Here is a 26946-nt window from a genome sequence, read left to right as displayed (position 1 = left end):
CCAGTAGTTGACCTCCTGTCAACCTTAGATCTAGCCCAGTCGGCATCTGAAAAACATTCAACATTCAAATGCCCATGATTACCATATAACAAACCTCTTCCTGGAGCACCCTTCAGATAACACAAGATTTGTCCCAAGGCATCCCAATGAGCAACGGTTGGGGAAGACATAAACTGACTTACCACACTAACGGCATAAGCAATGTTAGGACGAGTGACTGTATCTGTAAGGTAGTTCAATTTTCTTACCAATCTCCTGTATCTCTCTGGATCTTCAAACAACTCACTATCCCCTACTAGCAGTTGTAAATTTGGAGTCATTGGTGCATTGCAAGGCTTAGCACCTAATTTTCTCGTCTCTGTCAATAAATCGAGGACATATTTTTTTGAGACAATAAAATACCCTTCTTACTTCTCATAACTTCAATAACCAAGAAATACTTTAACAATCCCAAATCTTTGGTCTGAAACTGGGTTTGGAGGAAGGTTTTAAGAGATGAAATACTTGCAGAGTCACTCCCAGTGATGATAATGTTATCCACATAAACTACCAGGAGAATTAGACCAGCTTCAGATTGCCTATAAAATACTGAGTGATCACACTTACTCTTTTGCATACCAAATTCTTGTACTGCTTCACTGAATCTCCCAAACCAGGCCCTAGGACTTTGTTTCAAGCCATAAAGAGACTTCCGAAGCCTACAAACTTTACCCAGCTCCCCCTGAGCAACAAACCCAGGTGGTTGCTCCATATAAACTTCTTCCTGAAGATCACCATGAAGGAAAGCATTCTTGATATCCAATTGGTGCAGGGGCCAATCATATGTAGCTGCTAAAGAAATAAACAAGCAAACAGAAGTAAGTTTAGCAATAGGAGAAAAAGTGTCAGAGTAATCAACACCATATGTCTGACATATCCTTTTGCCACAAGGTGTGCTTTTAACTTGGCTACAGAACTATCAGGATTTACCTTTACTGTAAATACCCATTTGTAACCAATAGCTTTCTTACCAGTGAGCAAAGGCAACAGTTCCCATGTACCATTAGCTTCTAAAGTCTCCATTTCCTCTTTCATAGCAGCACACTAGCCAGGATGAGACAGTGCCTCACCAACAGTATTAGGGATAGGAACAGAGTCTAAAGAAGTAATAAAACACCGAGAACAAGAAGACAATTGATTATAAGAAACAAAAGAAGAGATAGGGTAAGTGCATGAACGCTTACCTTTACGAAGAGCAATAGGTAAGTCTAAGTCACAATCATAATCAGTATGAGGTACAGGATCTCCCAACGAAGTAGCTGGTGGAGGATCTGAGTCAGAAATCTCCAATCTCCTAGAATAAACATGAACAACGGGAGGTCGAGTAGGTCTAGAGACAGAAGGAATAGGCTGTGGGAGAGGACTAGACATTGGTTAGACAGTATATATTAAGAGATCATCCTCCTCCCTCTGACTCTCATACACAGATGATTGAGGAAAGAATGGAGTGGACTAAAAAAATGTGACATCTGCAGAAACAAGATAACGATTAAGAGTAAGAGAGAAACAGCGGTACCCTTTTTGGAGCTGGGAGTACTCAAGGAAGACACATTTAAGAGACTTTGGATCCAATTTAGTAACCTATAGACGAACATCACGCACAAAACATGTACAATAAAAAATACGGGGTTCAACAAGGAACAGAGATTTTTTAAGAAACAGAGCAGTGTAAGGAATATCCCCATTAAGGACAGAAGATGCTATACGATTGGTCAAAAAATATGCCGTAGAAACTGCATCCACCCAAAAGTGTATAGAAACTTTCATATGAAAAAGAAGAGCACGAGTTGCCTCAAGAAGATGCCGATTTTTTCTTTCAGCCATGCCATTTTGGGATGGGATATCAACACAGGAAGATTAATGAAGAATGTCATTTTGTGTCATATAAGACTGAAATTATACTGAAAAATATTCTTTGGCATTGTCACTTCTTAATATGCACACAGAAATATTAAATTGAATTTTGATTTCATTACAAAATGCACAAAAGATAGAAAACAACTCAGAACGATTCTTCATTAAATATAACCAGGTAACACGAGAGTAATTATTAACAAAAGTAACGAAATAACGAAATCCAGTTTTAGAAGTAACAGAACAAGGACCCCAAACATCATAACGAACTAACTCAAAAAGGGATGAAGCCCGTTTATTGACTCTAGACACAGAAGGCAAACGATGATGTTTTGCAAACTGACACGACTCACATTCTAGTACCGATAAAGATTGAAACTGAGGACACAGCTTCTTCATGGTAGACAAAGAAGGACGACCCAATTTACAATGAGCTTCAAGAGGTGTTAAGGTACTGGAGCAAACAAGCGACCGCGGTACATGATTTTCCAGAATGTAGAGACCATCTGACTCATGTCCTCTACCAATAATCTGCTTCGTCGTTAGATCCTGAAATAAACACTGGTCAGGAAAAAAGAAAACAGAACAATTTAAGGTACGAGTAAGTTTACTAACAGAAAGTAGATTAAAAGAGAATTTTGATAGACACAAAATAGATGACAAAGAAATTGACGAAGTCGGGTTCGCAGTTCCAGAATTCATGACCCAAGAAATAGAACCATAAGCTAAAGTAACAGTAGAGGAAGTGAGATTTGACTGAAAAGCAGATAGAAGACTAGAATTACCTGTCATGTGATCTGTCGCATCAGAATCAATAACCCATTTGGATGAGGAAGACACAATGCACATAGTGGATTTACCTGACTCAGCGATCGCAGTGACAGGGAAATTGGTAGGCTTTAGAGATGCCTGATACTGGGAAAACTATGCAAAATCCTCTGCAGATACCAAAACAGTTTTCTCAGAGGAAGATACTGTAGAATCATCTGCTACCATATTTGCCATTTGTGATCGTTGATTTTCCCTCTGAAGTTGCGAACAATTATATTTTGTATGGCTAGACTTATGGCAATAATAATAAATGACTCCTCTTGAGTCCTGATTAGAACTAGCCTCCCCATTACGCTGATTACCTCTGTTGCCTGTAATTCCTCATCTACTTCCTCTTCTATTACCCTATTGTCCATTTGGATTACGGCTAATAAGAGCACTACTGGTAAGCTATAAAGATTGAGTACTCTCTATACGAAAGACCCGTGTGAACATTTCATGCAAAGAGGAAATCTTAGAATTGGAGAGAATCTGAGATTTAGCATTCTTATACTTTAAAGGAAGGCCTGCAAGAAAACTCATAACAGTCAGTTCCTCCCGTTGGGCCTGCTGAACTTTCACATCAGAACTAAAAGGCAATAATACATTAAGTTCCTCATATACCCGTTTAAAATCCATAAAATAAGCTGTGACAGACTTATCATCTTTCTCAGCATGATAGAATGCCTTACAAATATCATAAAAACGAGAGATATTCCCTTTACCAGAATACAGAAAATCTAAGTAATCCATCAATTCCTTAACAAATTCACAGTGATTAATTAAACTAATTACCTCACTGTGAATCGAGTTTTGAAGCTGCAAAAATAACTGAGCATCCTCCTTTAGTCAAGTTTGCCGTGTATCATCAGTAGATGGGTCTTTAGTAAGATGATCATCCTTATCAATGCTACGCAAATAGACCCTAACAGTTTTATTCCACTCCAGGTAATTCGAAATATTAAATTTGTGTTTCGTGATTTTAGTCATCACTGAAATCACATCAGAAATAGCATTCTTATTGTCTGCCATTTGTTGAGACAAAGAAAACTAACCGAAACGCTAATTCAAAGTGCTTACAGCCGCAAAATAACCCAAAATCACAAATCAAGCAAATACCGAAAGAGGATATGAGAGCCAAACCTCAAAAGTCCTTTAATGGTGTACTGGATCAGACAACAACACACAGTGGTGGAATGAGGGGGTTGAGGCGACGCCGGTGATGCTGATCGGAGTCGAAATAGCCGGCGGACGCGCCTCCATGCGCCAGCGAGTGAAGAAACGGCAAGAACTTGAGTTGGGCGCGTAAGCCTCACGCTCTTGGATTCCGGCTACCGGATCAGAGGGGACGGCTGGTCGGCTGCCAAGGTCTCTCCTGAGTTGGGTGGTGAGAACAAATAGTCACCCTAGATAGATGACCTACTCTGATATCATGTGGAAAAAGATGATTCTCCTTGATTTCAATTAATCTGTACATGGGTATATATATACAATTGATTCCTATACTTGTGTTCTACTAATTAGGAAGAAATCCTAAATATAAATACAGAATACAGAATATACAGAGAAATAATATAGTGATTGACTTTCCATAACAGGTCTGAATGATTTTCTTGTAATTCATAGCCTTTGTGATATGCATATGTTATGGCTTGAAGCATGCAAATTTTCTTTTTTGCTAGTCTGAAACATGAATGCTGAATTCTTGGGACAGCATTGTTGTATTATCTGGTGCAGGCTGCAAATAAGTTTTTTTTGGCTTTCCCAACAATTATGTAGGTTAAGATATGGGATCCTAGCATTCGTGGTTCTGAACTTCGGGCAACTTTGAAAGGGCATACAAGGTATATTAACTCATCTTTAATTTAGGGTAATATCGAACTTAATTTGTGCTGATGACCATGCTTCTCAATGGTTTTTGCTTTAAAGTTATCTAAAATTATGTTATGTTTGCTTCCCTTTCCTCCTTGGCAATCTATACAGAACTGTTCGTTCTGTAAGTTCTGATCGCGGAAAGGTGGTATCAGGATCTGATGATCAGTCTGTTATTGTATGGGATAAGCAAACATCTCAGCTTCTAGAAGAGCTGAAGGGCCATGATGCACAGGTTTGTTCATTTAACATCTTTTCTATGTTTTATGATAAGTATACACTCTACAAATGCAGGTCCATTGAAAAATTATATGCATTGTTAATATGATAGTTCATATAAGAAGGCTGGCTCAGTCTTATTGCATTTCTTGTAGATGGTTCTTACAGGTTTATATGTCATATTTAGAATCTCGCAAACCTTTTTTTCCCTGTGTCTATTATCTTTAATAGTTTTTTGGCTTTTATTATTTTAAATGTAATGTTTTTGTTCATGACTTTTGGGAACTTTCTTATGTATCAATGCATATTTGCATATATGAACTGATGAACATATTCATGCTATTGTTTGCATTATTTTTCTTATATGGGGATAAGGTATTATGGAAAGAACTAGAAATCATGTACTTGATATTTGAAACTAGGATTAACCCTTGTTAATTAAATCTTGTAGGTCAGCTGTGTCCGTATGCTGTCAGGTGAACGTGTCCTTACTGCTGCCCATGATGGAACTGTGAAGATGTGGGATGTTCGAACTGATACTTGTGTAGCAACAGTTGGCCGTTGCTCTAGTGCAGTCCTATGCATGGAGTATGATGATTCCACTGGCATCCTGGCTGCCGCTGGTAGAGATGCGTACGTAATTTGGAAGTTGAAACATAAAATTTATTTAATGCAATATTCTAGATCTAAAATTCCTTTAACTGATTAGCTAAAAGCCAACATGGTGATATTTGTGTTGCCAGGGTTGCGAACATCTGGGACATCCGTGCTGGTAGGCAAATGCACAAGCTTTTAGGACATACAAAATGGATTCGGTAAGTTTAAGAAGGCAAGAAGCATATACTTTTTTTTCTTATTTCAATAATGTTGATGGTTACTAGTGTCAACTAGCTGTGTAAAAAATATGTCCAAAATGCAGGTCAATTAGAATGGTTGGAGACACACTGGTTACTGGTAGTGATGATTGGACAGCAAGAGTGTGGTCTGTTTCAAGAGGAACATGTGATGCCGTTCTAGCCTGCCATGCTGGTCCTATTTTATGCGTTGAGTGTTCCATGCTAGACAGAGGAATAATAACAGGTCAGTAAGCATGAGTTGTTATACTTTTGGTCTGATCTTATTGTTCCATTGCTTCCACAAGTTTGCAGAAGACCTCAATTACATGGACTTCATCTCAAATGCCATATTCGCAAATGGTTCATTACCTTAAGCCAAAGTGCTAGGGAATGTTGAACTCTTGATATTGAATCTTGAAGCTAACGAGAGGAGTTTTTTTTTGTACCATCTACCCCCAATTTTGCAGCCTTGACCATTGAAATTCCCAGTGGACCAAAACAAAAAGTAAAACAAAAAAAGGAAAATGTGAATAGATTGTGATGTGCACTGAGATTTATAATATTTTTTCAGGTTCAACTGATGGGCTACTCCGATTTTGGGAAAATGAGGAAGGTAAGAGCAGTAATGTTTTCTTGATAACTGAAATTTCTTTTAAGATTTTTGTTTAAATTTTTTAATTTATTGAAAGTTGTGGTTTTTAATTTTTTTTTTTTTCCAAATTAGTTAGGCAATTCTATCAAGATTGCATCATTAAATTGTATTTCACAAGGGTTGTTGCTTATCTTCAAGTTAACTGTGTGTAGAAAACAGAGAATTTGAAAAATTTTCTTTTATATTGCTTCATACAAAAATGATTTACAAGTATTCTAATTTATATACAAAGGTTAGGACTAACTAGGAAACTAATAATAGCCAATAAATACAATAATTCCTAATTATATTCTAATTTACAGCTAATTTACACTGATTAAGGGATTTAAACTAATTGAGGGATTCTAACACTATGTAAAGGTTGCAAGTTGCAAACTATGAAAAGCTTGTTGATGGATGTCAATGTGGCTTGGTTATTGAGTCCTATATGATAAATGGAGTGATTTGTTGTTCCTTTCATTTCTCTCCACTTAAATTGAATCCCTCCTTTGCCTCATTGATTGTCACTGATGGCATTTATTATGTTATTTATCAGAAGGTATAAGATGTGTGAAGAATGTAACCATTCATAATGCTGCTATTTTATCTATCAATGCTGGGGAGCACTGGTTAGGAATTGGAGCAGCTGACAATTCCATGTCTCTATTCCAACGACCTCAAGAACGACTTGGCCTCTCCAGCACTGGCTCAAAAATGTCTGGGTGGCAGCTTTACAGAACCCCACAAAAAACAGTTGCTATGGTGTGGATCTCTACCAACATTTTGCTATTATCAAAAATGTCACATTGGTTCTCATTACCTTTTTTTAACTTTCACTATATTTTGCTGTTTATTCATAGAAATTTCATATAAATTTGACTTTTTTAACTTTGACCACCTGATAAACACCCATGATCGCAATGCTTATAATTCAGTTTTGTTATTGAATAAAATACCAGATTTGTTATTGAATAAAATTCAGTTTTATCACTGAAGTTCTGCTTTTTTATATTGTGTGATGCATAGGGAAGTTTAGGTGTGAAGCCTAAACCCTTATTTTACTCTTCACAGCACCTAATTTGCATAACAAATAGATGACAAATTCTTCTTCTTATTATTTTTATATTTTTTTTTTTTTTTTTTTTTTTTTTTTTTTTTTTTTGTGCCTTGGGAATTAGTTTACTTGTTTTTCTCTATATGGTGCCACTTTCTTCATTTCACTTTGGACAATTATACATGAATTTTCTGTGTTTTCTGTTGACTTTCAAAGAGTTTATATTATTTCCTTTTCTTTGAGATATAGGAGGGTAGAAAATTTTGAGAGCCAAAATCACATCAACTAAAATTAAGCTCCAGTGCAACCTGACCAGAGTCATGAAGTGTTTTCTTGTACAAGAATATTTGTTTTAAAATGACTTTATCACAAGCCATTTTGTTGTACTTTGAAGGCTCTAATCCCTGGAAATCTAGTTCCATTGCAGACATAACTATTTGTTTTAAAATGCATGTGCACATTTTCTGCTAGTTATTTTCTTTGGGACCAGTATTTATGTTTTAATTCTTGGATAGGCAAGTCAATTGTGGGCTCAATTCATGAACGAGCAGAGCTACTTTTATGTGAAAATGTTAAAGATAACTCACTTATGCTTTCTATTTTTAACACTTTTTTTATTCTTTTGGCATCCAGGTGAGATGTGTGGCCTCTGATCTTGAAAGGAAGAGGATATGCAGCGGTGGTCGTAATGGAGTTCTTAGGTTATGGGAGGCAACCATCAACATTTAACTTCGTATTACATCTTCCATTTATTATGGTGTCAATTATTGAAGGAACTGCATCAACATTTAACTTTGTATTCAATCTTCCATTCATCATAGTGTGAATTGTTGAAGGCAAGATAGGAAGTGCTTGTATGGTGATGATGTAAATCCAATTTTCTTCAATTTGTAGAATCTAAATTGTATGATTTGAGCATTCAAATATAAAACCCCAATTTTACCTGGGCATATTTTTGGCAGCCTTGATTTGTGCAGCAAACTTTTCCCTAAAGGAGGGAATATTACTTTTACGTACACCAGGAGTATTTTATACTCTTCTTGGATGTCTATGTGCTTCTCTTTGGATTTTCATAAGTTGGTCCTTTTCTCCCTCTTCACTGGTTAATCTTCAAAACCCCTAAAATGTTTCTAGGTTTAGTTAAAATTGGAAACTATAATCAATGCAATTAATAAGGTATTCATCTACATTTTAATCCATTTTTAAAATTTTTCTAGCGGAGGAATTTTTTTTTTTTTAAATGGTAAAAAGCAATAGGATTTATACATTTTGGTAAAAATGATAAATATTTTTATAATTCAGCTCTCAAATTTGATTCGAGTTAATTAAAAAAAATAATAATCTTATAAAATTTATGGAACTCGTTAAAATCTTAAAATAATAGAAATATGAAATCACAATATTTTATTTGTAAATTAAAAATGAACATGAATAATCTAATAAAAACAAAATTTCCAAATTTGATTGATTATTTAACTTGAATTTATTGATATTATTGAGAACCCTAGCATAACATGGTGCCCTAAATCACACTGGACAGGCAATGGGAAACTTATATACCTATCCCCACCAAAAAAATCTTTGGAAATATATGAGCCTTTTTTTTCTCCCCTCCATTCAAAGGATATAGTGAAACTTTTAAAATTATAACAATTTAGGTTGTGCACCCAATGTTTTCTTTGGGAAGTAATATTTATTTGTTTATTTTAGTAGGAAATTTAGAGAATGCAGACTCAAACAGGATTTGCCAGGTAATATGCCTTCAGGTTTCACTGAGGAAGTGTCTGCTTGGGGACGCCCCATATTTGCTCTGCTCTCTCTTTGTTTAACACACACAGAAAGAGAGAAGGCAAAAGAAGAAAGGAAAGTGAAATGGTTGATGAAGTATAAGCTTCGGAGAAAGCTTTATAAAGAGAAGGCGTAGTACTGTAACCGGAGACTATTCATTGCTTTCAATTGCAGTAAAATTTATGGTTAATCTCACTAATTCAGTGATTAAAAAGATATTACTTACAGAGATCAAGCTCGAGTCTCCAATCCCCAATCAAAATCATATATTTTTACGTATTCATGAAATATTATATAATTTCTGGTGTAATAATGCAACAGCTAAGTACCACTTACAAATTACAAACTTTCAAAAATTTGCAACTTGAACTTGTAAATAATCATCATTCTGTGTCTAATATAAATAAAAGCCACAAAGAAGCCTATGTTAACTTTCTTAATTTTTATTATTAATTGCATTATCCAACTCCACTATTTAATTGAATTTGTAGTTATATTAAAAAATAATAATAATTTAACCTAGAATCAGTGAAGGGTTATAAGATCATATTGTAAAATCGAATTGTAAAATCATTAAATTTTATAACTTACTTAAAACATCTCTCAAAAAATATATACTCATATTTATATAAATATAAAATAAATTTTCATATATATTTAAGTATAAGAAGTCATAAAAAAGAAGTTTTCTAATATATTAAGTTTTATATTCAATTTATTTTAATTTTAAATCAAATTTTCTTCACCAATAATGTGAGAATAATTGAAATTATACACACATATATACATATATAAATTTTATATTTGAAAGTATAATTCTAAATTTTTAACTTTGAAAAGATATAAATAGAAATAATAGAAATATTTGATGAACACTATATAGAAATTAGATCATATTTTTTTATAAATAAATATAACAAAAGTTGTTAAGAGAATAATATAAAAAATTACAATATATACATAGTAATTGTAGTAGTAAAAATAATAATTATTAATTTATTGTTGTATTTAAAAACTTAAAAAAATCTAAAAATGATATTAAAATAAACAAATCACAATAATTTTGATAAATTAAAAAAAATAAATTGTAAAATTTTAAATATATAAAATAATAAAATCATAGGATCATAATGTTGTTTTAATTCGATTTTACTATTTAAAATCGTGATTTTATCTCAATTTTATTTAATTTTGATTTTACATAAGTTTTGACTCTTTTTAAAGATTCAAGTCAACAATTTTGTGATTTTAATGACTATGAATAAATATAATATTGATTAATTAATTATTAAACATTTTAATTAGTTTATTAATTTTCAATATTGATGTGTTGCATAAATAAAAATATATAAATATATTTTATCAAACAGAATGCAAATATTACATACCTGTTTATATATGTTAATTGGGAATTGATAAGCATTATAAAAAAAAATTAAGAATTCAATAAGGTTTTATTTAAAAAAATATTGAAAAATTTGGGAATTTTATATCATATTTAAAAAATGGGTTAAAATTCAATCAAAGATTAAATTTACAAAATTACGATTATGAAAATAATTCTAATAATAAACCAAAAGTTTTAGTTAATTTTTTTGAATTAAATTGCATGCAATGGATGGGAGAGAAAGGTAGATTAATGATTTTTTTTTTTTTTTTATAAAGCGTAAATAATGATTTGACAAAAGGGAAGAGGTGATATTTGCAGAGACCTACCCTGGCCGAAGGGTCATGGGCCTCCTGATATTTTGAGAAAGATTAGGGTTATATTAGTCTTAAAAAAAATAAATGTTAAATTACTATATCACCTTTAATTTTATAACAATTTATTTATATATTAAAATTTAAAAAATTTTATATTATATTTTAATATTAAAAAATTATAATATTATAACTACATAAATTCACGAAAGGGTAATTAAAACGTATCTCTCAGACTGGCAACGAGTATGATTGGGCAAAGCACGAAGTCGCCAGCAAGTCGTCGTGAAGCGACAGAATAAAATTAATAACGGGTGCAATGATATGGCGTGCAGCGTGGGTTGCGTCATCACAAAGTCGTCATCGTGGTCCCTCTTCCATGAGAAATTATTGTTAGGGATAATTTACAATAGACTAATTGATAATACGTTTTTAGTAATCCCTTCAGTATAAGCAAAACTCATAGGCCTTGCAATGCCTTGATTTGCAATTCAAAAAAAAAAAAAAAAAATATATATATATATATATAGTAATCATTTTCAAAAAAAATATATCTGTTTTTAGTAATAAATTAGTCTTTAAAATTTAATTCTATTAAAAAATTAGTCCCTATCATTCACTGTTTTTTAATTTAAAATAATTGAATCTAGGAAAAACATCTGAATTTTATTTTTAAGTAATTATTTTTTTATATTTAAATAATTATATAAAATTATTTAAAATTCAGATGCATGGACTATTTTACAAACAAAACAAAATTTAAATACTATTTTATTAATAAAATAAAGTTTCAATGCGTAAATTGTTTTCAATTGAAAAATAGTTAACAAAGTTAATGGTTAATTTAGACTGTAAGAATTAATTTGTTAATAGAATTAAACTTTGAGAATTAAATTGTTACTTAAAAAATACCAAGAACTAATTTGTGAATTTTGTTGTACTTTAAAGATTTAATTGTAAATTATCTTTGTTAGTATCTTATACTCATAATTCATAAATATTTATGATGATATACTCATTTTATATAGGTATTTTAAGATAATTTTGCATTCATTTTACCTGTATTATTTAGTATTTTTATGCTTTTAGTCTTTATTTTAGTTAAATTATTAATTTTAATTTTTTATATTTGATTTTTGGAATTTGATATTTTTGATAGGTTTTAAAGTGATTTGAAGGTCAATAATACAATAGGAGATGATTTAAGGTGGTTTGAAAGCTTAAAGAAATCAAAAAGTTGAAGAAATTATGTTTTGAAATCCTAACTCACCAAAATTTGCTTAAGATGTTGCATGAGATACGCTGAATCCTGCTTATGACATGTCGCAGTGCTTAAGATACGACACTGGGCATGCCGCAAGTCAAGCATAGTGAAAATGCACTGGGTATGTCGCAAGTCAAGCATAGTGAAAATGCAACTTCAAACCCACCGAGAATTGCATGAGAAATGGCTTACTCAGTATCGCTAGGTAATGCAACACCTGAATTCTTGCTTAAGACCCGATATTGGTTATGGCAAAATTTGAAACTGGGTATATCAAAGGCGTGAAAAGCATGCTAATCTAGATAATTTTTATACCTCATCATCTGTGCCCTCAGTTGTCCCTACCATTTTTTGACCTATTTTAGGACATATTTTAGATCGTATAAAAGCATCATACTTTAGTCATTTCCACAAGAAGTAAGAGAGAAAAACGCAAGGAAAAGAAAGAAGAAGATGCCATTATTCTGCTGGATTTTTAGAAGCTGCTGGAGACGTCCGGAGTTATAGAATTCATAGATCTTTGATTCTTTCTTCGTTTTTCTATTTTTAACTCATTTTCATGTTTCTTTCTTCTTCTTCATTATTTTCTCTTATAAATATTACCATGAGTGAGTAGAGATTCTAGATTTCAGAGTTGGGTGCTATATTTAAGATTAAGCTATGGATTTGGACTGGTTTACTCTAAATTTTATATAAATATGAGTTTAATTCTTCTTTTTGTGTACTTATTTTACTTAATTATTATTAGATCCCATTGGATCTAATTTTTAATCTTTGATTAAAAGACCGAAAGATGAAATCATTGATAGATAATTAAGAATTTAAATTTAAAAGCACCAAGTGTTAGAGATAAACTAGGAATTTAAAAGGATTTATTGATTGATTAAAAAGTTTAACGGTTTTGAGTGAATTAAATATCGCATGAGAGTGGGTTTTGATTTTCTTAAAATAATATTTGGTTTGCTTGAGAAAGAAATTAAAAGATTTCGAATAAATCACTTTCAAACTCTATTTTCTTTTAAAATTAGATGAACCAAAATAATCCCAATTAATTTAGGCATAAACCCTAACTCTGGAGTCGCTTTCACAATTAATTAGTTTTTTATTTTAATTACCCACTATTATTTCAATTTAATTTTACCTAGTTTAAGAGTTTAATTACTTTATTAGTTATCAATTTTGTTTAGATTTATTAATTTATTGAATACATTTGCATTTAAGTTGGGGTGTTCAGTTCCAGTTCAGTTCGAGATTTGCTTAGGAACCAGAACCGAACTGAAATTTCGAAATTTCGGTCGGATTCCAGTTTGGTTCTTCATTGTTTCAATGTTTAATTGCTTTATTAGTTATCAATTTTATTTAGATTTATTAATTTATTTAATACATTTACATTTAAGTTGGGGTATTCGGTTCCAGTTCAATTCAGGATTTGCTTAGGAACTAGAATCGAACCGGAATTTTGAAATTTCGGTAGAGTTCCAGTTCTGTTCTTTATTGTTTCGATTTTAGTTCGGTATAGTTCACGGTTCTTCGGTTCCGATTCGGTTCAATACGATTCCCGTTTGATTCTTGGTTCTTAAAATAATTTTATGCAATGATTTCCTCAAAAAGTCATATTTGAATTAGCATTTAAGTTTTGAATTGAGTTATTAATACATAATATATCATATAATATATCTTTTAACTATACCTAAAATATATAATCTTTAATTATAAGGTGCATATATAACTTAGGATTAAAAATATTATATAATATAATAGTATATCATATAATATACATTTTAACTATTTATTAATCATATAATATTTAACTATAAGATACAAATATAATTAAGAATTAATATATATATATATATATATATATATATATATATATATATATAAAAGATAATAGTATATTTATAATTAAGAATGATAAGGTAAGTTAATGTATTTATAACTAAAATTATTAAGAAAATATTGAAAAATGAAATGTAATATTAAGTTATATTTAGTTCATAATTATATATACATACATAAGTATATATAATTATATTGAAAGTATATAACACATCTTAAAAAAATATAGAAAAGCATATATATTAATTCGGTTCTCGGTTCGGTTCTGTTTGATATGGTTTTGGTTCGGTTTTGATACAATTTTGGTTTGATTCTTAGTGAAGAATCAGAACCGAATCAAAGTATCAAAATAAATTCGGTTCAGTACGGTTCCTGTCAGTTCGATATGGTTCTTTGATTCAGTTTGGTTTTTCCTAATAATCGTGCACAACCCTACATTTAAGCTTTATTTACTTTATCATTAGCCCAAATAATCACTTCATTCATAGTTTAATACTCAAACACAAATTCTTGTAGGATGATATCTTTACTTTACTACTTGATTTGGTCCGTATACTTGCCGATTACCACATCATATGACTAATATATAAAATTATCTAAACAATATATATATAAAAAATCCCACATAAATATGATGAAAATTGCATTATTTTCTTATTTATCAAACTGAATTAATAATTCCTTTCAAAATTTTAATATTTTTAAGGATCAGAGGGTATTTACAAACCTTTTGTCACAAATATTTATAATTTACTTAAAATTAAAAATTTTTATATTATGTATTTATCATGAGACAAATTTTTTTGTGCAAATTGGATGATAAATATTACAATTCTATTTTCTTTTTATGAAATTTTGAATTGATTTTTGCATGATTTTTGGAATGGCTTATTTCTTTAAGAAACTTTATTCAAGTCATTTAGGTGTTATTTGAAAAAAAATTATTTAGAAGAAAAGAAATCGATTTAATTCTCACATAGTCATTATTTTTTATTTATAATTTATTTCTATATGAAAAATATAAACAACACAAATATAAATTTATTTGTAATAAAAGACACTTACTATGTGACAAATATAAACTACACAAATTCTACATTATTGATTAATAAGTTTGTCTTACACCAATATTCTTATGTGTTTGTATTTCTCATACACCGAAGACTAAAAAGTGGACTTGGTGTATAAGAAAGCAACTTTATTCATTATTCATGTCATTTCGCCTTTGTTTTTTTTTTTTTTTTTGAAAAAAAAAAATTTACTAATATTGTGTGTTATGTAAATTATTTATTATTATATTTTAATAATATAATTTAATATACATTTTTATATTTTTATAATTATATTATAAATTTCATAATCATAAAATTTTTAATTAATTATAAATTTATTTCAAGCATCCATAAATAAATAAATTATTTTTATTATTTTTTAAATTAATTGACATACATCAATAAAACAATAAACAGAGTGAAATATATATATATATATATATATATATATATATATATATATATATATATATATATTAAATTTTCAGCCACATTAGCAAAAGGATGAATTATTTTTTAAAAAAATTACATTAATATATATATATATTATTAATTATTCCAAAAAATTATTTTTAAATTTAAATTTTCATTATTTTAAAATTTATAATTTTAAATTTAAAAATAATTTTTTTGAATAATTAATAATATATATATATATATATATTAATGTAATTTTTTTAAAAAATAATTCATCCTTTTGCTAATATGGCTGAAAATTTAATTTAAAAAATGATTAATTCTTATAGATTTATAATATAATGAACAGAGTTTTATAATATCTAAAATTATAAGCTTAAAAATTTTAAAATTCTTAAAAAATTTGTACATAACCATTATTTTTTTGGACAAAATAAATTCTTAAAAAATTTTTAGATAACCATTATTTTTTTGGACAAAATAAATTTTAATAGTTAAAAATTGAAAACATTTACATAAAAGGTTGAAATTTAATATAATAAGTTAAAAATCACATCAAAATAATAATAAAAAAAAATTAATTATAGTTTTCAAATATGGGTTAAAAATCACAGGCAACAACATTTTGGGTAAATCATTTCCATGATATTTAAGTATTCATCCAAAGAGAGAAGACAATACATGGGAAGAGAATAATTGACGCAATGATCATAAGAGTCAATCAGTTAACGATGCAAGTTACATTCAATTATAAAACTCAAATATAAATACACGATATTTATATATTTAATAAATAAATTTTATTATATATTTTATATTTTAAATTCATAATAAATAAAGTTTAAAAAGTTTAAGTTTAATTTTTAAAAATCATCTCCAATCTCTAATTGCCCACCAGCTTATTGAGCTTTACTAATTTACCTGATCGTCCCAGAATCAAAATTATTTAAGAGTTGATAATTCATCAACTCAATACTCATTAAGTACTTTAAATTTAAATTTAAATTTAATATTAATAATAAAATTAAAATTTTGAATATTAATAATAAAATTTTTTCAGTTAAATTTAATTTTAATTTTGAATATTAATAAAAAAATTAATTTTTACTTATTTAATGGATTCCATTTTGCTTGATTGGATGTCATATCATTATGAAAATTAAAATTTTAATTATTAATCCATATACCATGTCATTAAGTAATAACAATCCCACATGATATCAAAGTATAACAAAATAAATCACAATATTCTTTTAACAAAAATTTTACTTTTATTAGTAAATTTGGTTCAATTTACAATTAAATCGAAATTAAATTGATTTAATTGAAATCAAAACTAAGCAAAACAAAAATTGATTTTAAACTGAATTAAAATCAATTAGTTTGATTTTATACTAAAACCATATTTTTTTTCTTTTTGAAAAATAAAATTTTAAATTTAATTAAAATTAAATCGAATTAAAACTGAAATTAAAATTTCCCTTTTATTAATAAATTGTTTCTTGGTTATCAAAAAAAAAAACTGAAATTAAAATTAAAATTGAAAAACTCTACAATGCAATTTTAATTTTTGTAAATTGAGAAAAATAAATTTATTAATTTTAATTTAAAATAAAGTCACCTCTACTTATAAACAGCGATCATTTACAAGATCATTTACAAGTAACCACCGTAGCCCGACGTCAACCAACCAGTCTGATTGAGCTAGCTATTACCTTGTGTTGTTAAATAGATACCCAAGCATAAGTCTTTGAAAACACCAAGCTACAAGCTGTTAACTTAAGTGTTAACCTTTATAGAGCACTTTCTCTGCACAGCGACTCTTTTTTGAACATCGAAGATGAGCCACTCCACATGGAGCACGGGTTTATGTGGATGCTGTGAAGATCCCGGTGTTTGTAAGTTTTTAATTATTTCATTATTTTCATTTTATCAAAATTAGATACACGTACACACGGGTTAAGAAAAGTGTCACACTTTTTAATAAGTAATTTTATTAATATACACTAATTTTCATACTATTAGGTTTATTGATAGAGAATTATTAGTTATACTTAAATATCCAAAGTTTTCAATTAAAAAGAGTTAATGATCCACACTGTATTTTGAATTGTCAAAAAACTTATCAAATACTGTAAGAAACAAAAACAAAATAAAACTCTATTAAGAAAAGATAAGATCCCTAATAATGGGGAGAGCAAGACTTCAACTCTATTAAGAAAAGATAAGATCCCTAATAATGGAGAGAGCAAGACTTCGATATTAGGAGAGAATTACAGATTCGTTTCAAACAGACACAGATCTTGGAAGTTTATTAAAAAATAAAAAAAATATTGATAAAAAAAAAAATCTAGGGGTACCCATATGTGAAAAACTCAACTTGTGGCTGCTCAAAGAGGAGATCTAAAAGAGAAATAGAAAAGAGAGAATGAAAATGATGAAGAAAAATAAGAAAGGGAAAGAGTTCTTAGAGAAAAGCAGATCCTCTCATTCTAGAAACCAATAGGACTATAAGACTTTCAAGCACATCATAATATAAGTATATATTTAAAATTGAAATATATTAATTTTATATATTTTTAATAAATAATAGTAAATATGTATTTGTATGGGTTAGTTACAACTATTTTCTTCAGCTTGCTTTTTTAGTCTCTTTTATTAAAATTTGTTTTTTTAAAAAAAAAATATATCGCACGTTTACTCATTATTTATACTCGTAATTTAATATTTTTATATATTTTTTTATTAATTTTTTGTGTATGATATAATATTATTATAATATATTGATTATTATTATGATAATATAATAATTTTTTGTTTTATCTTATCACTTTTAGATTTAACTTAATGAAAATGAGAGTATATATCAATCGAAATATGAAATTATAAATTTGTGAGTAAATATGATAAAAGGTAAAATTTATTATGAAAAATTTGTAATTAAAATATAATTTTATAATTGTAAGTGTTTTATAAATATATAAGTTTGACTATTTGTTTTTTTGTTAGTTGATATATTTTCATATTAATTTTTTTTAATAATAAAGTGTTGAGTTAATTTATCAACACTAGCTACAACAAATATTAAAATTAGTAGCAAAAAATTTTACAGTGACATTAATTTTACTGCTATAAAGTTAATATATAGTAATAACATAAATAATTTATACTAATGGGATATAAAAAAGATATAGAAGCAATTGTTATTCAATATTGTTATCATTGATAAACTTTTGGCAGCAATAATTATTTATACTAATAACTTTTTTTACAGCAATCACAATTTTGTTGTAAATACTTACTGTCACAATTTTTTGATAGCAACATACAATAATTATTATATTGCTGCCACAAATTTATGGCAACAAATTTTTATATTTTTAGCAGCAATATATGAATTGTTACATATTGCTACTAAGAAATTATGGTCGTAAATATTTTATAATAAAATTATGGTTACCGTAAAAAAGAAAAGTTATTGGCAACAATAATTATTGCTACCAAATGTTTATCAATTGTAATAACATTGAGTAATAATTGTTGTCATATCTTTTTTATTTATCATTAATAGTAATTATTTATATTGCTACTATGTGTTAACTTTATAGTAGCAAAATTAATATCCCTATAAAATTTTTTACTGCTAATTGTAACATTTATTGTAGTAGCTTTTTATCATTTTATAATTTCTAAAAAACATATATAATTAGTGTGAAAAATCTAAAATTTTTCAATACTATTTAAGAGTTTATATATATAATAGTAAAATATATTCAATTTGGTATGAGTTCATATAATGTTGATCTTTTTTAATTCTAGTTAATTATATTTGATATGATTTCTTAGTTTTGTTTGACAGAATTAACGGTGTACACCCCTATCAATAAATACCAATATTATTAACTTTTATTTATATATAATATTTTAATATAATTTCAAATTTTCTTATGATATGGAGAAAAATTTTAAAAATAAATTTGAGAAATATATTAACAATACTAATAAATTATTTACAAATAATAAATTAATAGCTAAAATTTTCTCTTTATATAAAAAATAAAAAAAATCAATGCTAATATATGTATCAACATCTCCCAAATATTACGACTTGAGGGATCATCATAGAACAATAGTAATAATACAACAACACAATCCATTTCTTTTCGGCTATAAGAAAATAACAATATCATATAAAAAGGTTGGAATATTATAAAATTTTCCTTAAAAAACCCAATATTAATTTATGATTGGTATTAATGTTTTATATTTGGGAAATGGTGTAGGTCTAAGAACTTGTTTTTTTCCATGTGTTACCTTCGGCCAGAATGCAGAAGCCATTGATAAAACATGTGAGTACTCCTACTCCCTTCTGCCTTGAATTTTCTTTAAATATATATTTTATTTTATTTTTAATTTGAAGAGAAGGGTAGATATTTTTGTTGTGTAGGTAAGAAAAGATCTATATGATTTTTGTTTGTATGAATTAATTTGCAGCTTGTGCCTGTGCGCGGTTGCTTTTCTGTGCCCTTTGCTTCTTGGGGGTTCCATGTTTGTATTCCTTTACATATCGAATTAAGTTAAGAGGCAATTATTTATTGCCAGGAGAAACTTGTGGAGATTGTTGTATTCATTGTTGGTGTCTCCATTGTGCTCTTTGTCAAGAGTATCGAGAGATTAAGAATCGTGGACTTGACCCTTCCAGAGGTACTATGCAATTTCTTAATATCATGGAATACCATACCTGATCAATTTTACTTTGATTCTGTGATAAAGGTGTAGCCATGGCACCTCCGGCTGTTGCACAAGGTATGCCGCGTTAGGGTTCATGAGGCTCACGATATTCTTAAATAATAATTTTTACTATAAAGTTGTTGCAATGTAATAATGTATTGTGGATTGTTAATCTTTCTTGTATTTTAGAAGAGATCATCACTATTTGAGCTTCTAGTGTAGTAATAAGGTCTTGGATTGTTCGTTTTACTATAGAGTCATTGCAGTGCAATAATGTATCGTGGACTGTGAAATGACCCTCCAATTACAAGATAGAAGAGGATTGTGATTATTTTACTTATGGGTCAATTGCAAAAAAAAAACCTTGAAATTTGGCAATTTTTACAATTAAACCCTGAAGTGTCACAACTCAATTTATTGGCTGGACCGGCACTGGAACTTGAATCAGCATAAGGCCCCCAAAGCTCATAGTAAGCCTAACTGATTTTACCTCAACCATAAAGCCCATATCTAGGCCCATTTTCAAGAAATCAACCGGACAGAGTCTTACCATAAACTGGACTACCCAACGAGTAGTTTTAGCTCACTCGATATGTAATCACAAAATATATAAATTTAGGGAGCTCTGCTCACCCTCACAATCCTCAACATAATAATTATATCAAATGGGAACTCAGCTCCCTCATCCAAGGTATATATTCATCCCATTCAATCACACATGCATAAATATAGGTTTACAATTTTAAAACAAATAATCTTTTACAATCCCAAGTCAAATATAATATTCCTAGTACATGTGAAATTTAGATTTTTAATCAATGCTATGAAATACTGATATTTGCTGCTAGTAGACCTACGAGGAAGAAAGCAGGTTAATCACAAAAAAAGAGAACCTCCTGAAACATGGAAAAAATAGGGTGAACAGGAGTGAGCGTTTGACTTATAGAGTAAGATATTAATTTTAAATACAATTTCCATAACTATCTAGGGCTAATGCATCCCTAAGGAAGAAATACAGCATATATTAACATATTCAACAAAGTTCAAATAATATTTGCACAAAGAATAATTTACAGCACTCACACACTCTTGTGTTACATCAATCATATATATATATATATATATATATATATATATATATATATGGGAGTGGATCTCCTATACAGCTCTTTTAATTTCAACCTCTGCTAGCGAGATCAACTCAAGTCGGACTTTCTCTTAATAATCCAAATGCGGGGGTCATCGAGATCAACTCAAAGCTATACTCACCCCGACTTATCACAAAAAGGACCGGGCCCCAAGCGAGACTAGCTCAAGCCAATCTGCCCGTCCTACCCATATCTAGTACCACACGTCACACACGCCGACACATGCACAAGCACCAAATTATCTTAAGGTGACACCCACATCAATTTCATCAAATAATAATGTAACACAAAGCGTGCCTATAGTATCTATATATATATAATTATAAGTGAATGCATGAGCATGCCTTGTATGTATAATAATATTAAAATTATAAATAAAATCAATATATACTCACAGTACACTGGGAATCACTGTGGCAGCTGAGTGGAGGAGGATGGCTGACCCTGATCACCTAAACAATTATATTATCAAGTTATCAAAATTAACTTAAAACAAGACTTTGAGGTGTCAAAAGACAGCCTAACTTATGCCAGAAATCCAGTAGAATTTCCTCTCTACCTAGGACCTACCCAATCTACAAAGTAGCTCAAATCACACTTTTAAAATCATAAAGTCTCAAATTCACATCTCAACAACATCATGTGCCTTCCAAACCAGTCAAAACTCACATACTACACATAAAATAATTATTTAAAAATTTAGGGTGTTACATTATTCTCCCCTTATAAAAAATTCATCCTCAAATTTTACACAAAGCAGAATAATAACACAAAGTGACATATCAAATAAATATGGATTCTTGTTGTGCATATCTAGCTCTAACTCCCAAGTGCATTCCTTCACAGATTGACTCCTTCATAGGACTTTAATAATAGGGATCTGTCTTGATCGAAGCTGTCTCATCTGATAGTCTACTATGGCTATTGATTGCTCCTCAAAGGTCAAATTCTCATTTAACTCCACAGTGTCTGGCTGCAGCACATGAGAAGGATCGGAACATACTTCCTAAGTATAGAAATGTGAATACTGAGTGGACATAAAAAAGGTTTAGTGGCAACTCTAACTTACAAGCAATTGCTCTCACTCTATCTGTGATCTCAAAAGGTCCTATGTAACGGTGTGTCAATTTACCTTTCTTTTCAAATCTCATAACTCCTTTCATAGGAAAGACCTTTAAGAATACATAATCACCTACTGCAAATTCTACATCTTTCCTCCTTGGATCTACATAACTCTTTTGCCTACTCAAAGCTGTCTTGAAAATGTTCCTTGATCAAAGGATCCATCTCTGAAGTGTACTGCACTAGATCTAAATTATGTACTCTCGCCTTTCCAACTTTTGTCTAACACAGAGGGAACCTATACTTCCTTCCATATAATGCCTCAAAGGGTGTCATTCCAATACTGAAATAATAGTTGTTATTATAAGCAAACTCCATTAATGGTAGCTGTTATTATAAGCAAACTCCATTAATGGTAGCTAATCATTCTATTAACCTCCAAAATCCATGACACACATGTGAAGCATATCCTCCAATGTCTTAATTGTTCTCTCAAACTACCCATCCGTCTAAGGGTGGAAGCCTGTGCTAAAGTTCAACTGTGTGCCAAGTACCTTCTAGAGTTTTCCCCAAAATTGAGAAGTGAACTGGGGCCCTCTATCAGATATTATGGAAATATAAGCTTCATGCAATCTCATTTCATAAATGTACACCCTTGCAAACTAGGCTACTGAATAAGTGGTCCGTACTGATAAAAAGTGAGCTAACTTGGTGAGATGATTCACTATCATCCAAATAAAATCACATCCCCGTGTGGTACGAGGCAACTCAGTCACGAAGTTCATAGTAATCATTTCCTACTTTTACTCTGGAATGGGAATCTCTTGCAACTTTCCTGATGGCCTCTGATGTTCAAACTTAACCTTCTGATAAATTAAGCACTCGGACACAAAATTTGCTATGTCTCTCTGCATGCCGTTTCACTAGTATCTATCTTTCACATCATGGTACATCTTGGTGGAGCCTGGATGGACATTGTAGGGTGCATAGTGTGCCTCTTGCATAATCTTGTGTCTAAGGTTGTCCACATCTGGCACACATATCCTAGAGCTTGACATAAGAGCACTATCTATATCAAACCCAATTTCAAACTTTTTTCCCTACTGCACCCATTCTACAATTCTCATTAATTTTGAGTCTCTATGTTGAGCAACTCTAATCCTGTCCCGCAGGTCTGGCCTTACTCTAAAATGTAGCAACAGTGCACCCTCATCTGATATATCCAAGATCAGACCCTGATCTATTAACTCATATATCCCCTGAACCAACGGTCTCCTTTTCACTGATATATGAGCCAAGTTGTCAAAACATTTTCTGCTCAAGGCATCTGCCACCACATTTGCCTTAACTAGGTAGTATTAAATGGTGCAGTCATAATCTTTTAGAAGTTTCATCCATTTCCTCTATCTTAGGTTTAAATCTCTTTGTCGAAAGATGTACTTTAAACTTTTATGGTCGGTGTATATCTCACACACCTCACCATACAGATAGTGCCTCCAGATCTTAAATGCAAAGACTATAGCTGCCATCTCTAGATCATGAGTGAGGTAGTTCTGTTCGTGCCTCTTTAACTGCCTTGAAGCATAAGCTATTACTTTACCGTGCTGCATTAAGACACACCCCAACCTAACTCTGGAAGCATCACAGTACACCGTATATCCTTCTCTACTTACAGGTAATGTTAACATAGAGGCTATAGTTAAGCATTCCTTAAGCTTTTGGAAGCTTTCCTCACACTCATCTGACCAGAAGAATGAGACATTCTTTCAAGTCAACCTGGTCAAAGGAGCTGCTATTCTGGAGAAAGTCTACACAAAGCGCCTGCAGTAGCCTACTAGGCCTAGAAAATTATGCACTTCAGTAACTGTTGTAAGCCTAAGCCAATTAGTTACTACTTTAATTTTCTTGAGATCCACCTGAATACCTTCACTAGATACCACATGTCCCAAGAATGAGATACTCTCCAATCATAACTCACATTTTGAAAATTTTGCATACAGTTGATACTCCCTTAAGGTCTGCAGTACCATCTTTAGGTGCCAAACATGCTATTCTTTAGTGCAAGAATATACCAAAATGTCATCTATGAATACAATGATAAAGTGATCCAGGAACGGTCTAAACACCCTACTTATTAGATTCATAAAGGTTATTGGTGCATCAATGAGTCCAAATGACATCACTAAGAACTCATAATGATCATACCTAGTCTTGAATGTTGTTTTTGGCACATCCTCACTCCTTATCCTCAGTTGATGATAGCCCGACCATAGGTCTATTTTAGAGAAGTATCTTGCTCCTTATAGCTAATCAAACATATCATTAATCCGAGCGAGTGAATACTTATTCTTAATTGTTACCTTGTTCATTTGTCTATAGTTAATGCAAAACCTCAATGACCCATCTTTATTCCTTACAAATAAAACAGGAGCACCACAAAGTGATTTACTTGGCCAGATAAAACCCTTGGCCACAAGCTCCTACAGCTATTCTTTCAGTTCTTTTAACTCCGTTGGCACTATCCTGTAGTGTGGCATAAAATTAGGGTTTATACCCAGCACAGTATCTATGCAGAATTCAATCTCCTTATCAGGTGGCAACTAGAAAGGTCCTCAGGAAACACATCCTTTAATTCCCCAACAACTAATACATTTTCCACACCAATCCTCTTTTGCACCACTGTTTAACCTGACAAACCATCTTTATCTTGTTCCTTGCCTTCTGCTGTATTTTGGAAAATACCGCTTATTAATAGATTCTTCCAGAGCTAACTTTAATCATACCTATTGTCATTACTCTGATCCTCGTACTTACTAGTGACTTATAACCACCTATACCGATCTCTTCCCATTCTACCCCCTGCTACTGTTCTGTCATTATTGCTTTACTGCAAAGTGATTCTATTGGTTCCACTCAAGACATTCACCTAACATTCATAACGAACCTCTAACTACCTTCTCACTATCTCAAAAGTTTAACCTAAAGCCTATGTGTCATTATTGTAGGAGGGGGGCATGAGACGAAATATCATCCATTAGAATCATATAAAATGCACCAGTTAATGCCCAAGAAAGATGGTGGAGTCACAATGGTCTCACTTAAGTGCCACTTCCTTAGACAACATTTTCTAGACATACACTTCATACAATCCTAATAGAATCAAACCAATGGTAAGTACCGTCTTTCCATAACACTACCACAGTACTAAGGATTTATGCCATAAAGGCATAGATAGACAAGAGTCAGCACCCGAGTAATAACCAGGACATATTCAGTGTTTCTTTCGAGGGTCATAAATAGCAACTTACTCCTTGCAGAGTTTCCACAACCGTCATTACCATAGCTCAATGTCTAGGTTCGGGATAGTGGGTACATAAGGGGAAGGTGTTAAGCATCCCTTACGCCTAGTCTAACCTCGTTAATTCGAGTGCCAATCCTTTACTAATGTTTCTAAAAGTCTTGTTTATTATTCCTTTATTAAACTTTTATCCTAAAAATGAAATTCTAATCCTACACATGCAAGTAATTCACTAAAGGGTTATTGTTTAGAAATAATTTTCCTGTACAAATAATTCCTATATATGGGGTAGCTAATTATTTAAATGATATTTACTAGATGACTAAAATTAATTTATTATTGAGAATTTAATTTACAAACAAATTCAATTTGAAATAACCCTAAGTTTCTATTTAACCTAATTAATTAATTTTCACCAAGTTACCCTAGGGATAATTAAACTAAGTTAATTATGTACATGTGTAATTTATTCTAATATCATAAAAGGCCCAAACAATCACAACCTAATAAAGATTTCTAACATGTAAATTTATTTTATAATTATCAAGTATTAAATTAAATTTATTTTACATGCCAATGTTAGTTTAATTTACAAATAAGATTAATTTTAATTTACAAAGTATTTATTTAAATTAATTATATGCAAATATTAGTTAAATTAAAAACAAAGTTAATTTTAATTTACCAAATAAAAATCCTATTATTACTATAATTTCACACCAATGGTTATTCTAAGAATTTAGGATTACTTGTTAATAATTGCAGTTGCCATTGGGGCAAGCTACCCTTAAAAAAGGGTCTTCTCTTTTAGTATGGCAATGATACCCCTGGCTTACTCCTGTTTAGCTCCATGTAAGCTCTACGCAAATGCCCTCTTTAGTACTTACCTTAGGGCTGCTTACAAATTTTATTTGTAATAAAAAATAAAGAAACTAAAGAAAATAAAAGAAATAAAGAAAATAAGAAAATATTAATAACAATTTACATTGGATTTTAACTCTAGTCTCCTAAAGGGTTAAGATTCCTAATTAGTTACAACTACCTAGGGGTCCACATCTTCTAACATATTCCAAACACTTCATAACACTTCTTGAATTAAAAAAGCACAGAAAAATATATCAAATATCAATTGGAACCCAAGAAAATACAAGAACCTGCATAAATATACAATTTCCAAATTCTGGCAGATTGATAGTAGCAAGAAATTTTGATTTTTAAAAAATAGTCAGACAAACCTAAAAATCATGAAAAAAATTATAGAAGATAGCCAAAACATAATACAACATCATAAAATTTATAAACTAAACAAAATCCTAGCCGAATAGTCTACA

At 30.3% G+C, this 26946-nt stretch overlaps 2 protein-coding genes across 4 annotated transcripts in view; both read left to right on the top strand.

Annotated features, from left to right (window-relative positions):
- LOC110641445 (DENN domain and WD repeat-containing protein SCD1) overlaps positions 1–8276 on the top strand; it is a 64733-nt gene extending 56457 nt beyond the window's left edge. For 2 of the 3 annotated variants that reach the window (XM_058136729.1, XM_058136724.1), the window contains 8 exons: positions 4483–4547; positions 4687–4810; positions 5246–5427; positions 5538–5609; positions 5714–5874; positions 6202–6243; positions 6818–7023; positions 7949–8276. In XM_058136729.1, the coding sequence (XP_057992712.1) occupies positions 4483–4547; positions 4687–4810; positions 5246–5427; positions 5538–5609; positions 5714–5874; positions 6202–6243; positions 6818–7023; positions 7949–8044 (948 nt within the window). In that variant the 3' untranslated portion in view covers positions 8045–8276. The remainder of the gene's footprint in view (positions 1–4482; positions 4548–4686; positions 4811–5245; positions 5428–5537; positions 5610–5713; positions 5875–6201; positions 6244–6817; positions 7024–7948) is intronic. The other variant, XM_058136726.1, reaches the window with a different exon arrangement.
- Positions 8277–17050: 8774 nt separating this feature from the next.
- LOC110659318 (cell number regulator 7) lies at positions 17051–20356 on the top strand. The gene is made up of 4 exons (XM_058136723.1): positions 17051–17274; positions 19660–19725; positions 19871–20080; positions 20150–20356. The coding sequence occupies exons 1-4, from the start codon at positions 17217–17219 to the stop codon at positions 20194–20196; spliced, it is 381 nt and encodes a 126-aa protein (XP_057992706.1). The 5' UTR covers positions 17051–17216; the 3' UTR covers positions 20197–20356.
- Positions 20357–26946: the final 6590 nt, after the last annotated feature.

The sequence above is a fragment of the Hevea brasiliensis genome, chromosome 2, assembly GCF_030052815.1.
Source record: "Hevea brasiliensis isolate MT/VB/25A 57/8 chromosome 2, ASM3005281v1, whole genome shotgun sequence".
Classification (NCBI taxonomy): Eukaryota; Viridiplantae; Streptophyta; class Magnoliopsida; order Malpighiales; family Euphorbiaceae; genus Hevea; species Hevea brasiliensis.
Note: the sequence above shows the minus strand (reverse complement) of the source record. Positions and strands in the feature narration are given on the sequence as shown.

Excerpts from the sequence above, each read along its gene's own strand:
- LOC110659318 (XM_058136723.1), top strand. The coding sequence starts at position 17,217 with ATGAGCCACTCCACATGGAGCACGGGTTTATGTGGATGCTGTGAAGAT. Across the intron at positions 19,726-19,870 it reads AGAAGCCATTGATAAAACAT|CTTGTGCCTGTGCGCGGTTG; the intron begins GTGAGTACTCCT and ends ATTAATTTGCAG. Across the intron at positions 20,081-20,149 it reads TGGACTTGACCCTTCCAGAG|GTGTAGCCATGGCACCTCCG; the intron begins GTACTATGCAAT and ends TCTGTGATAAAG.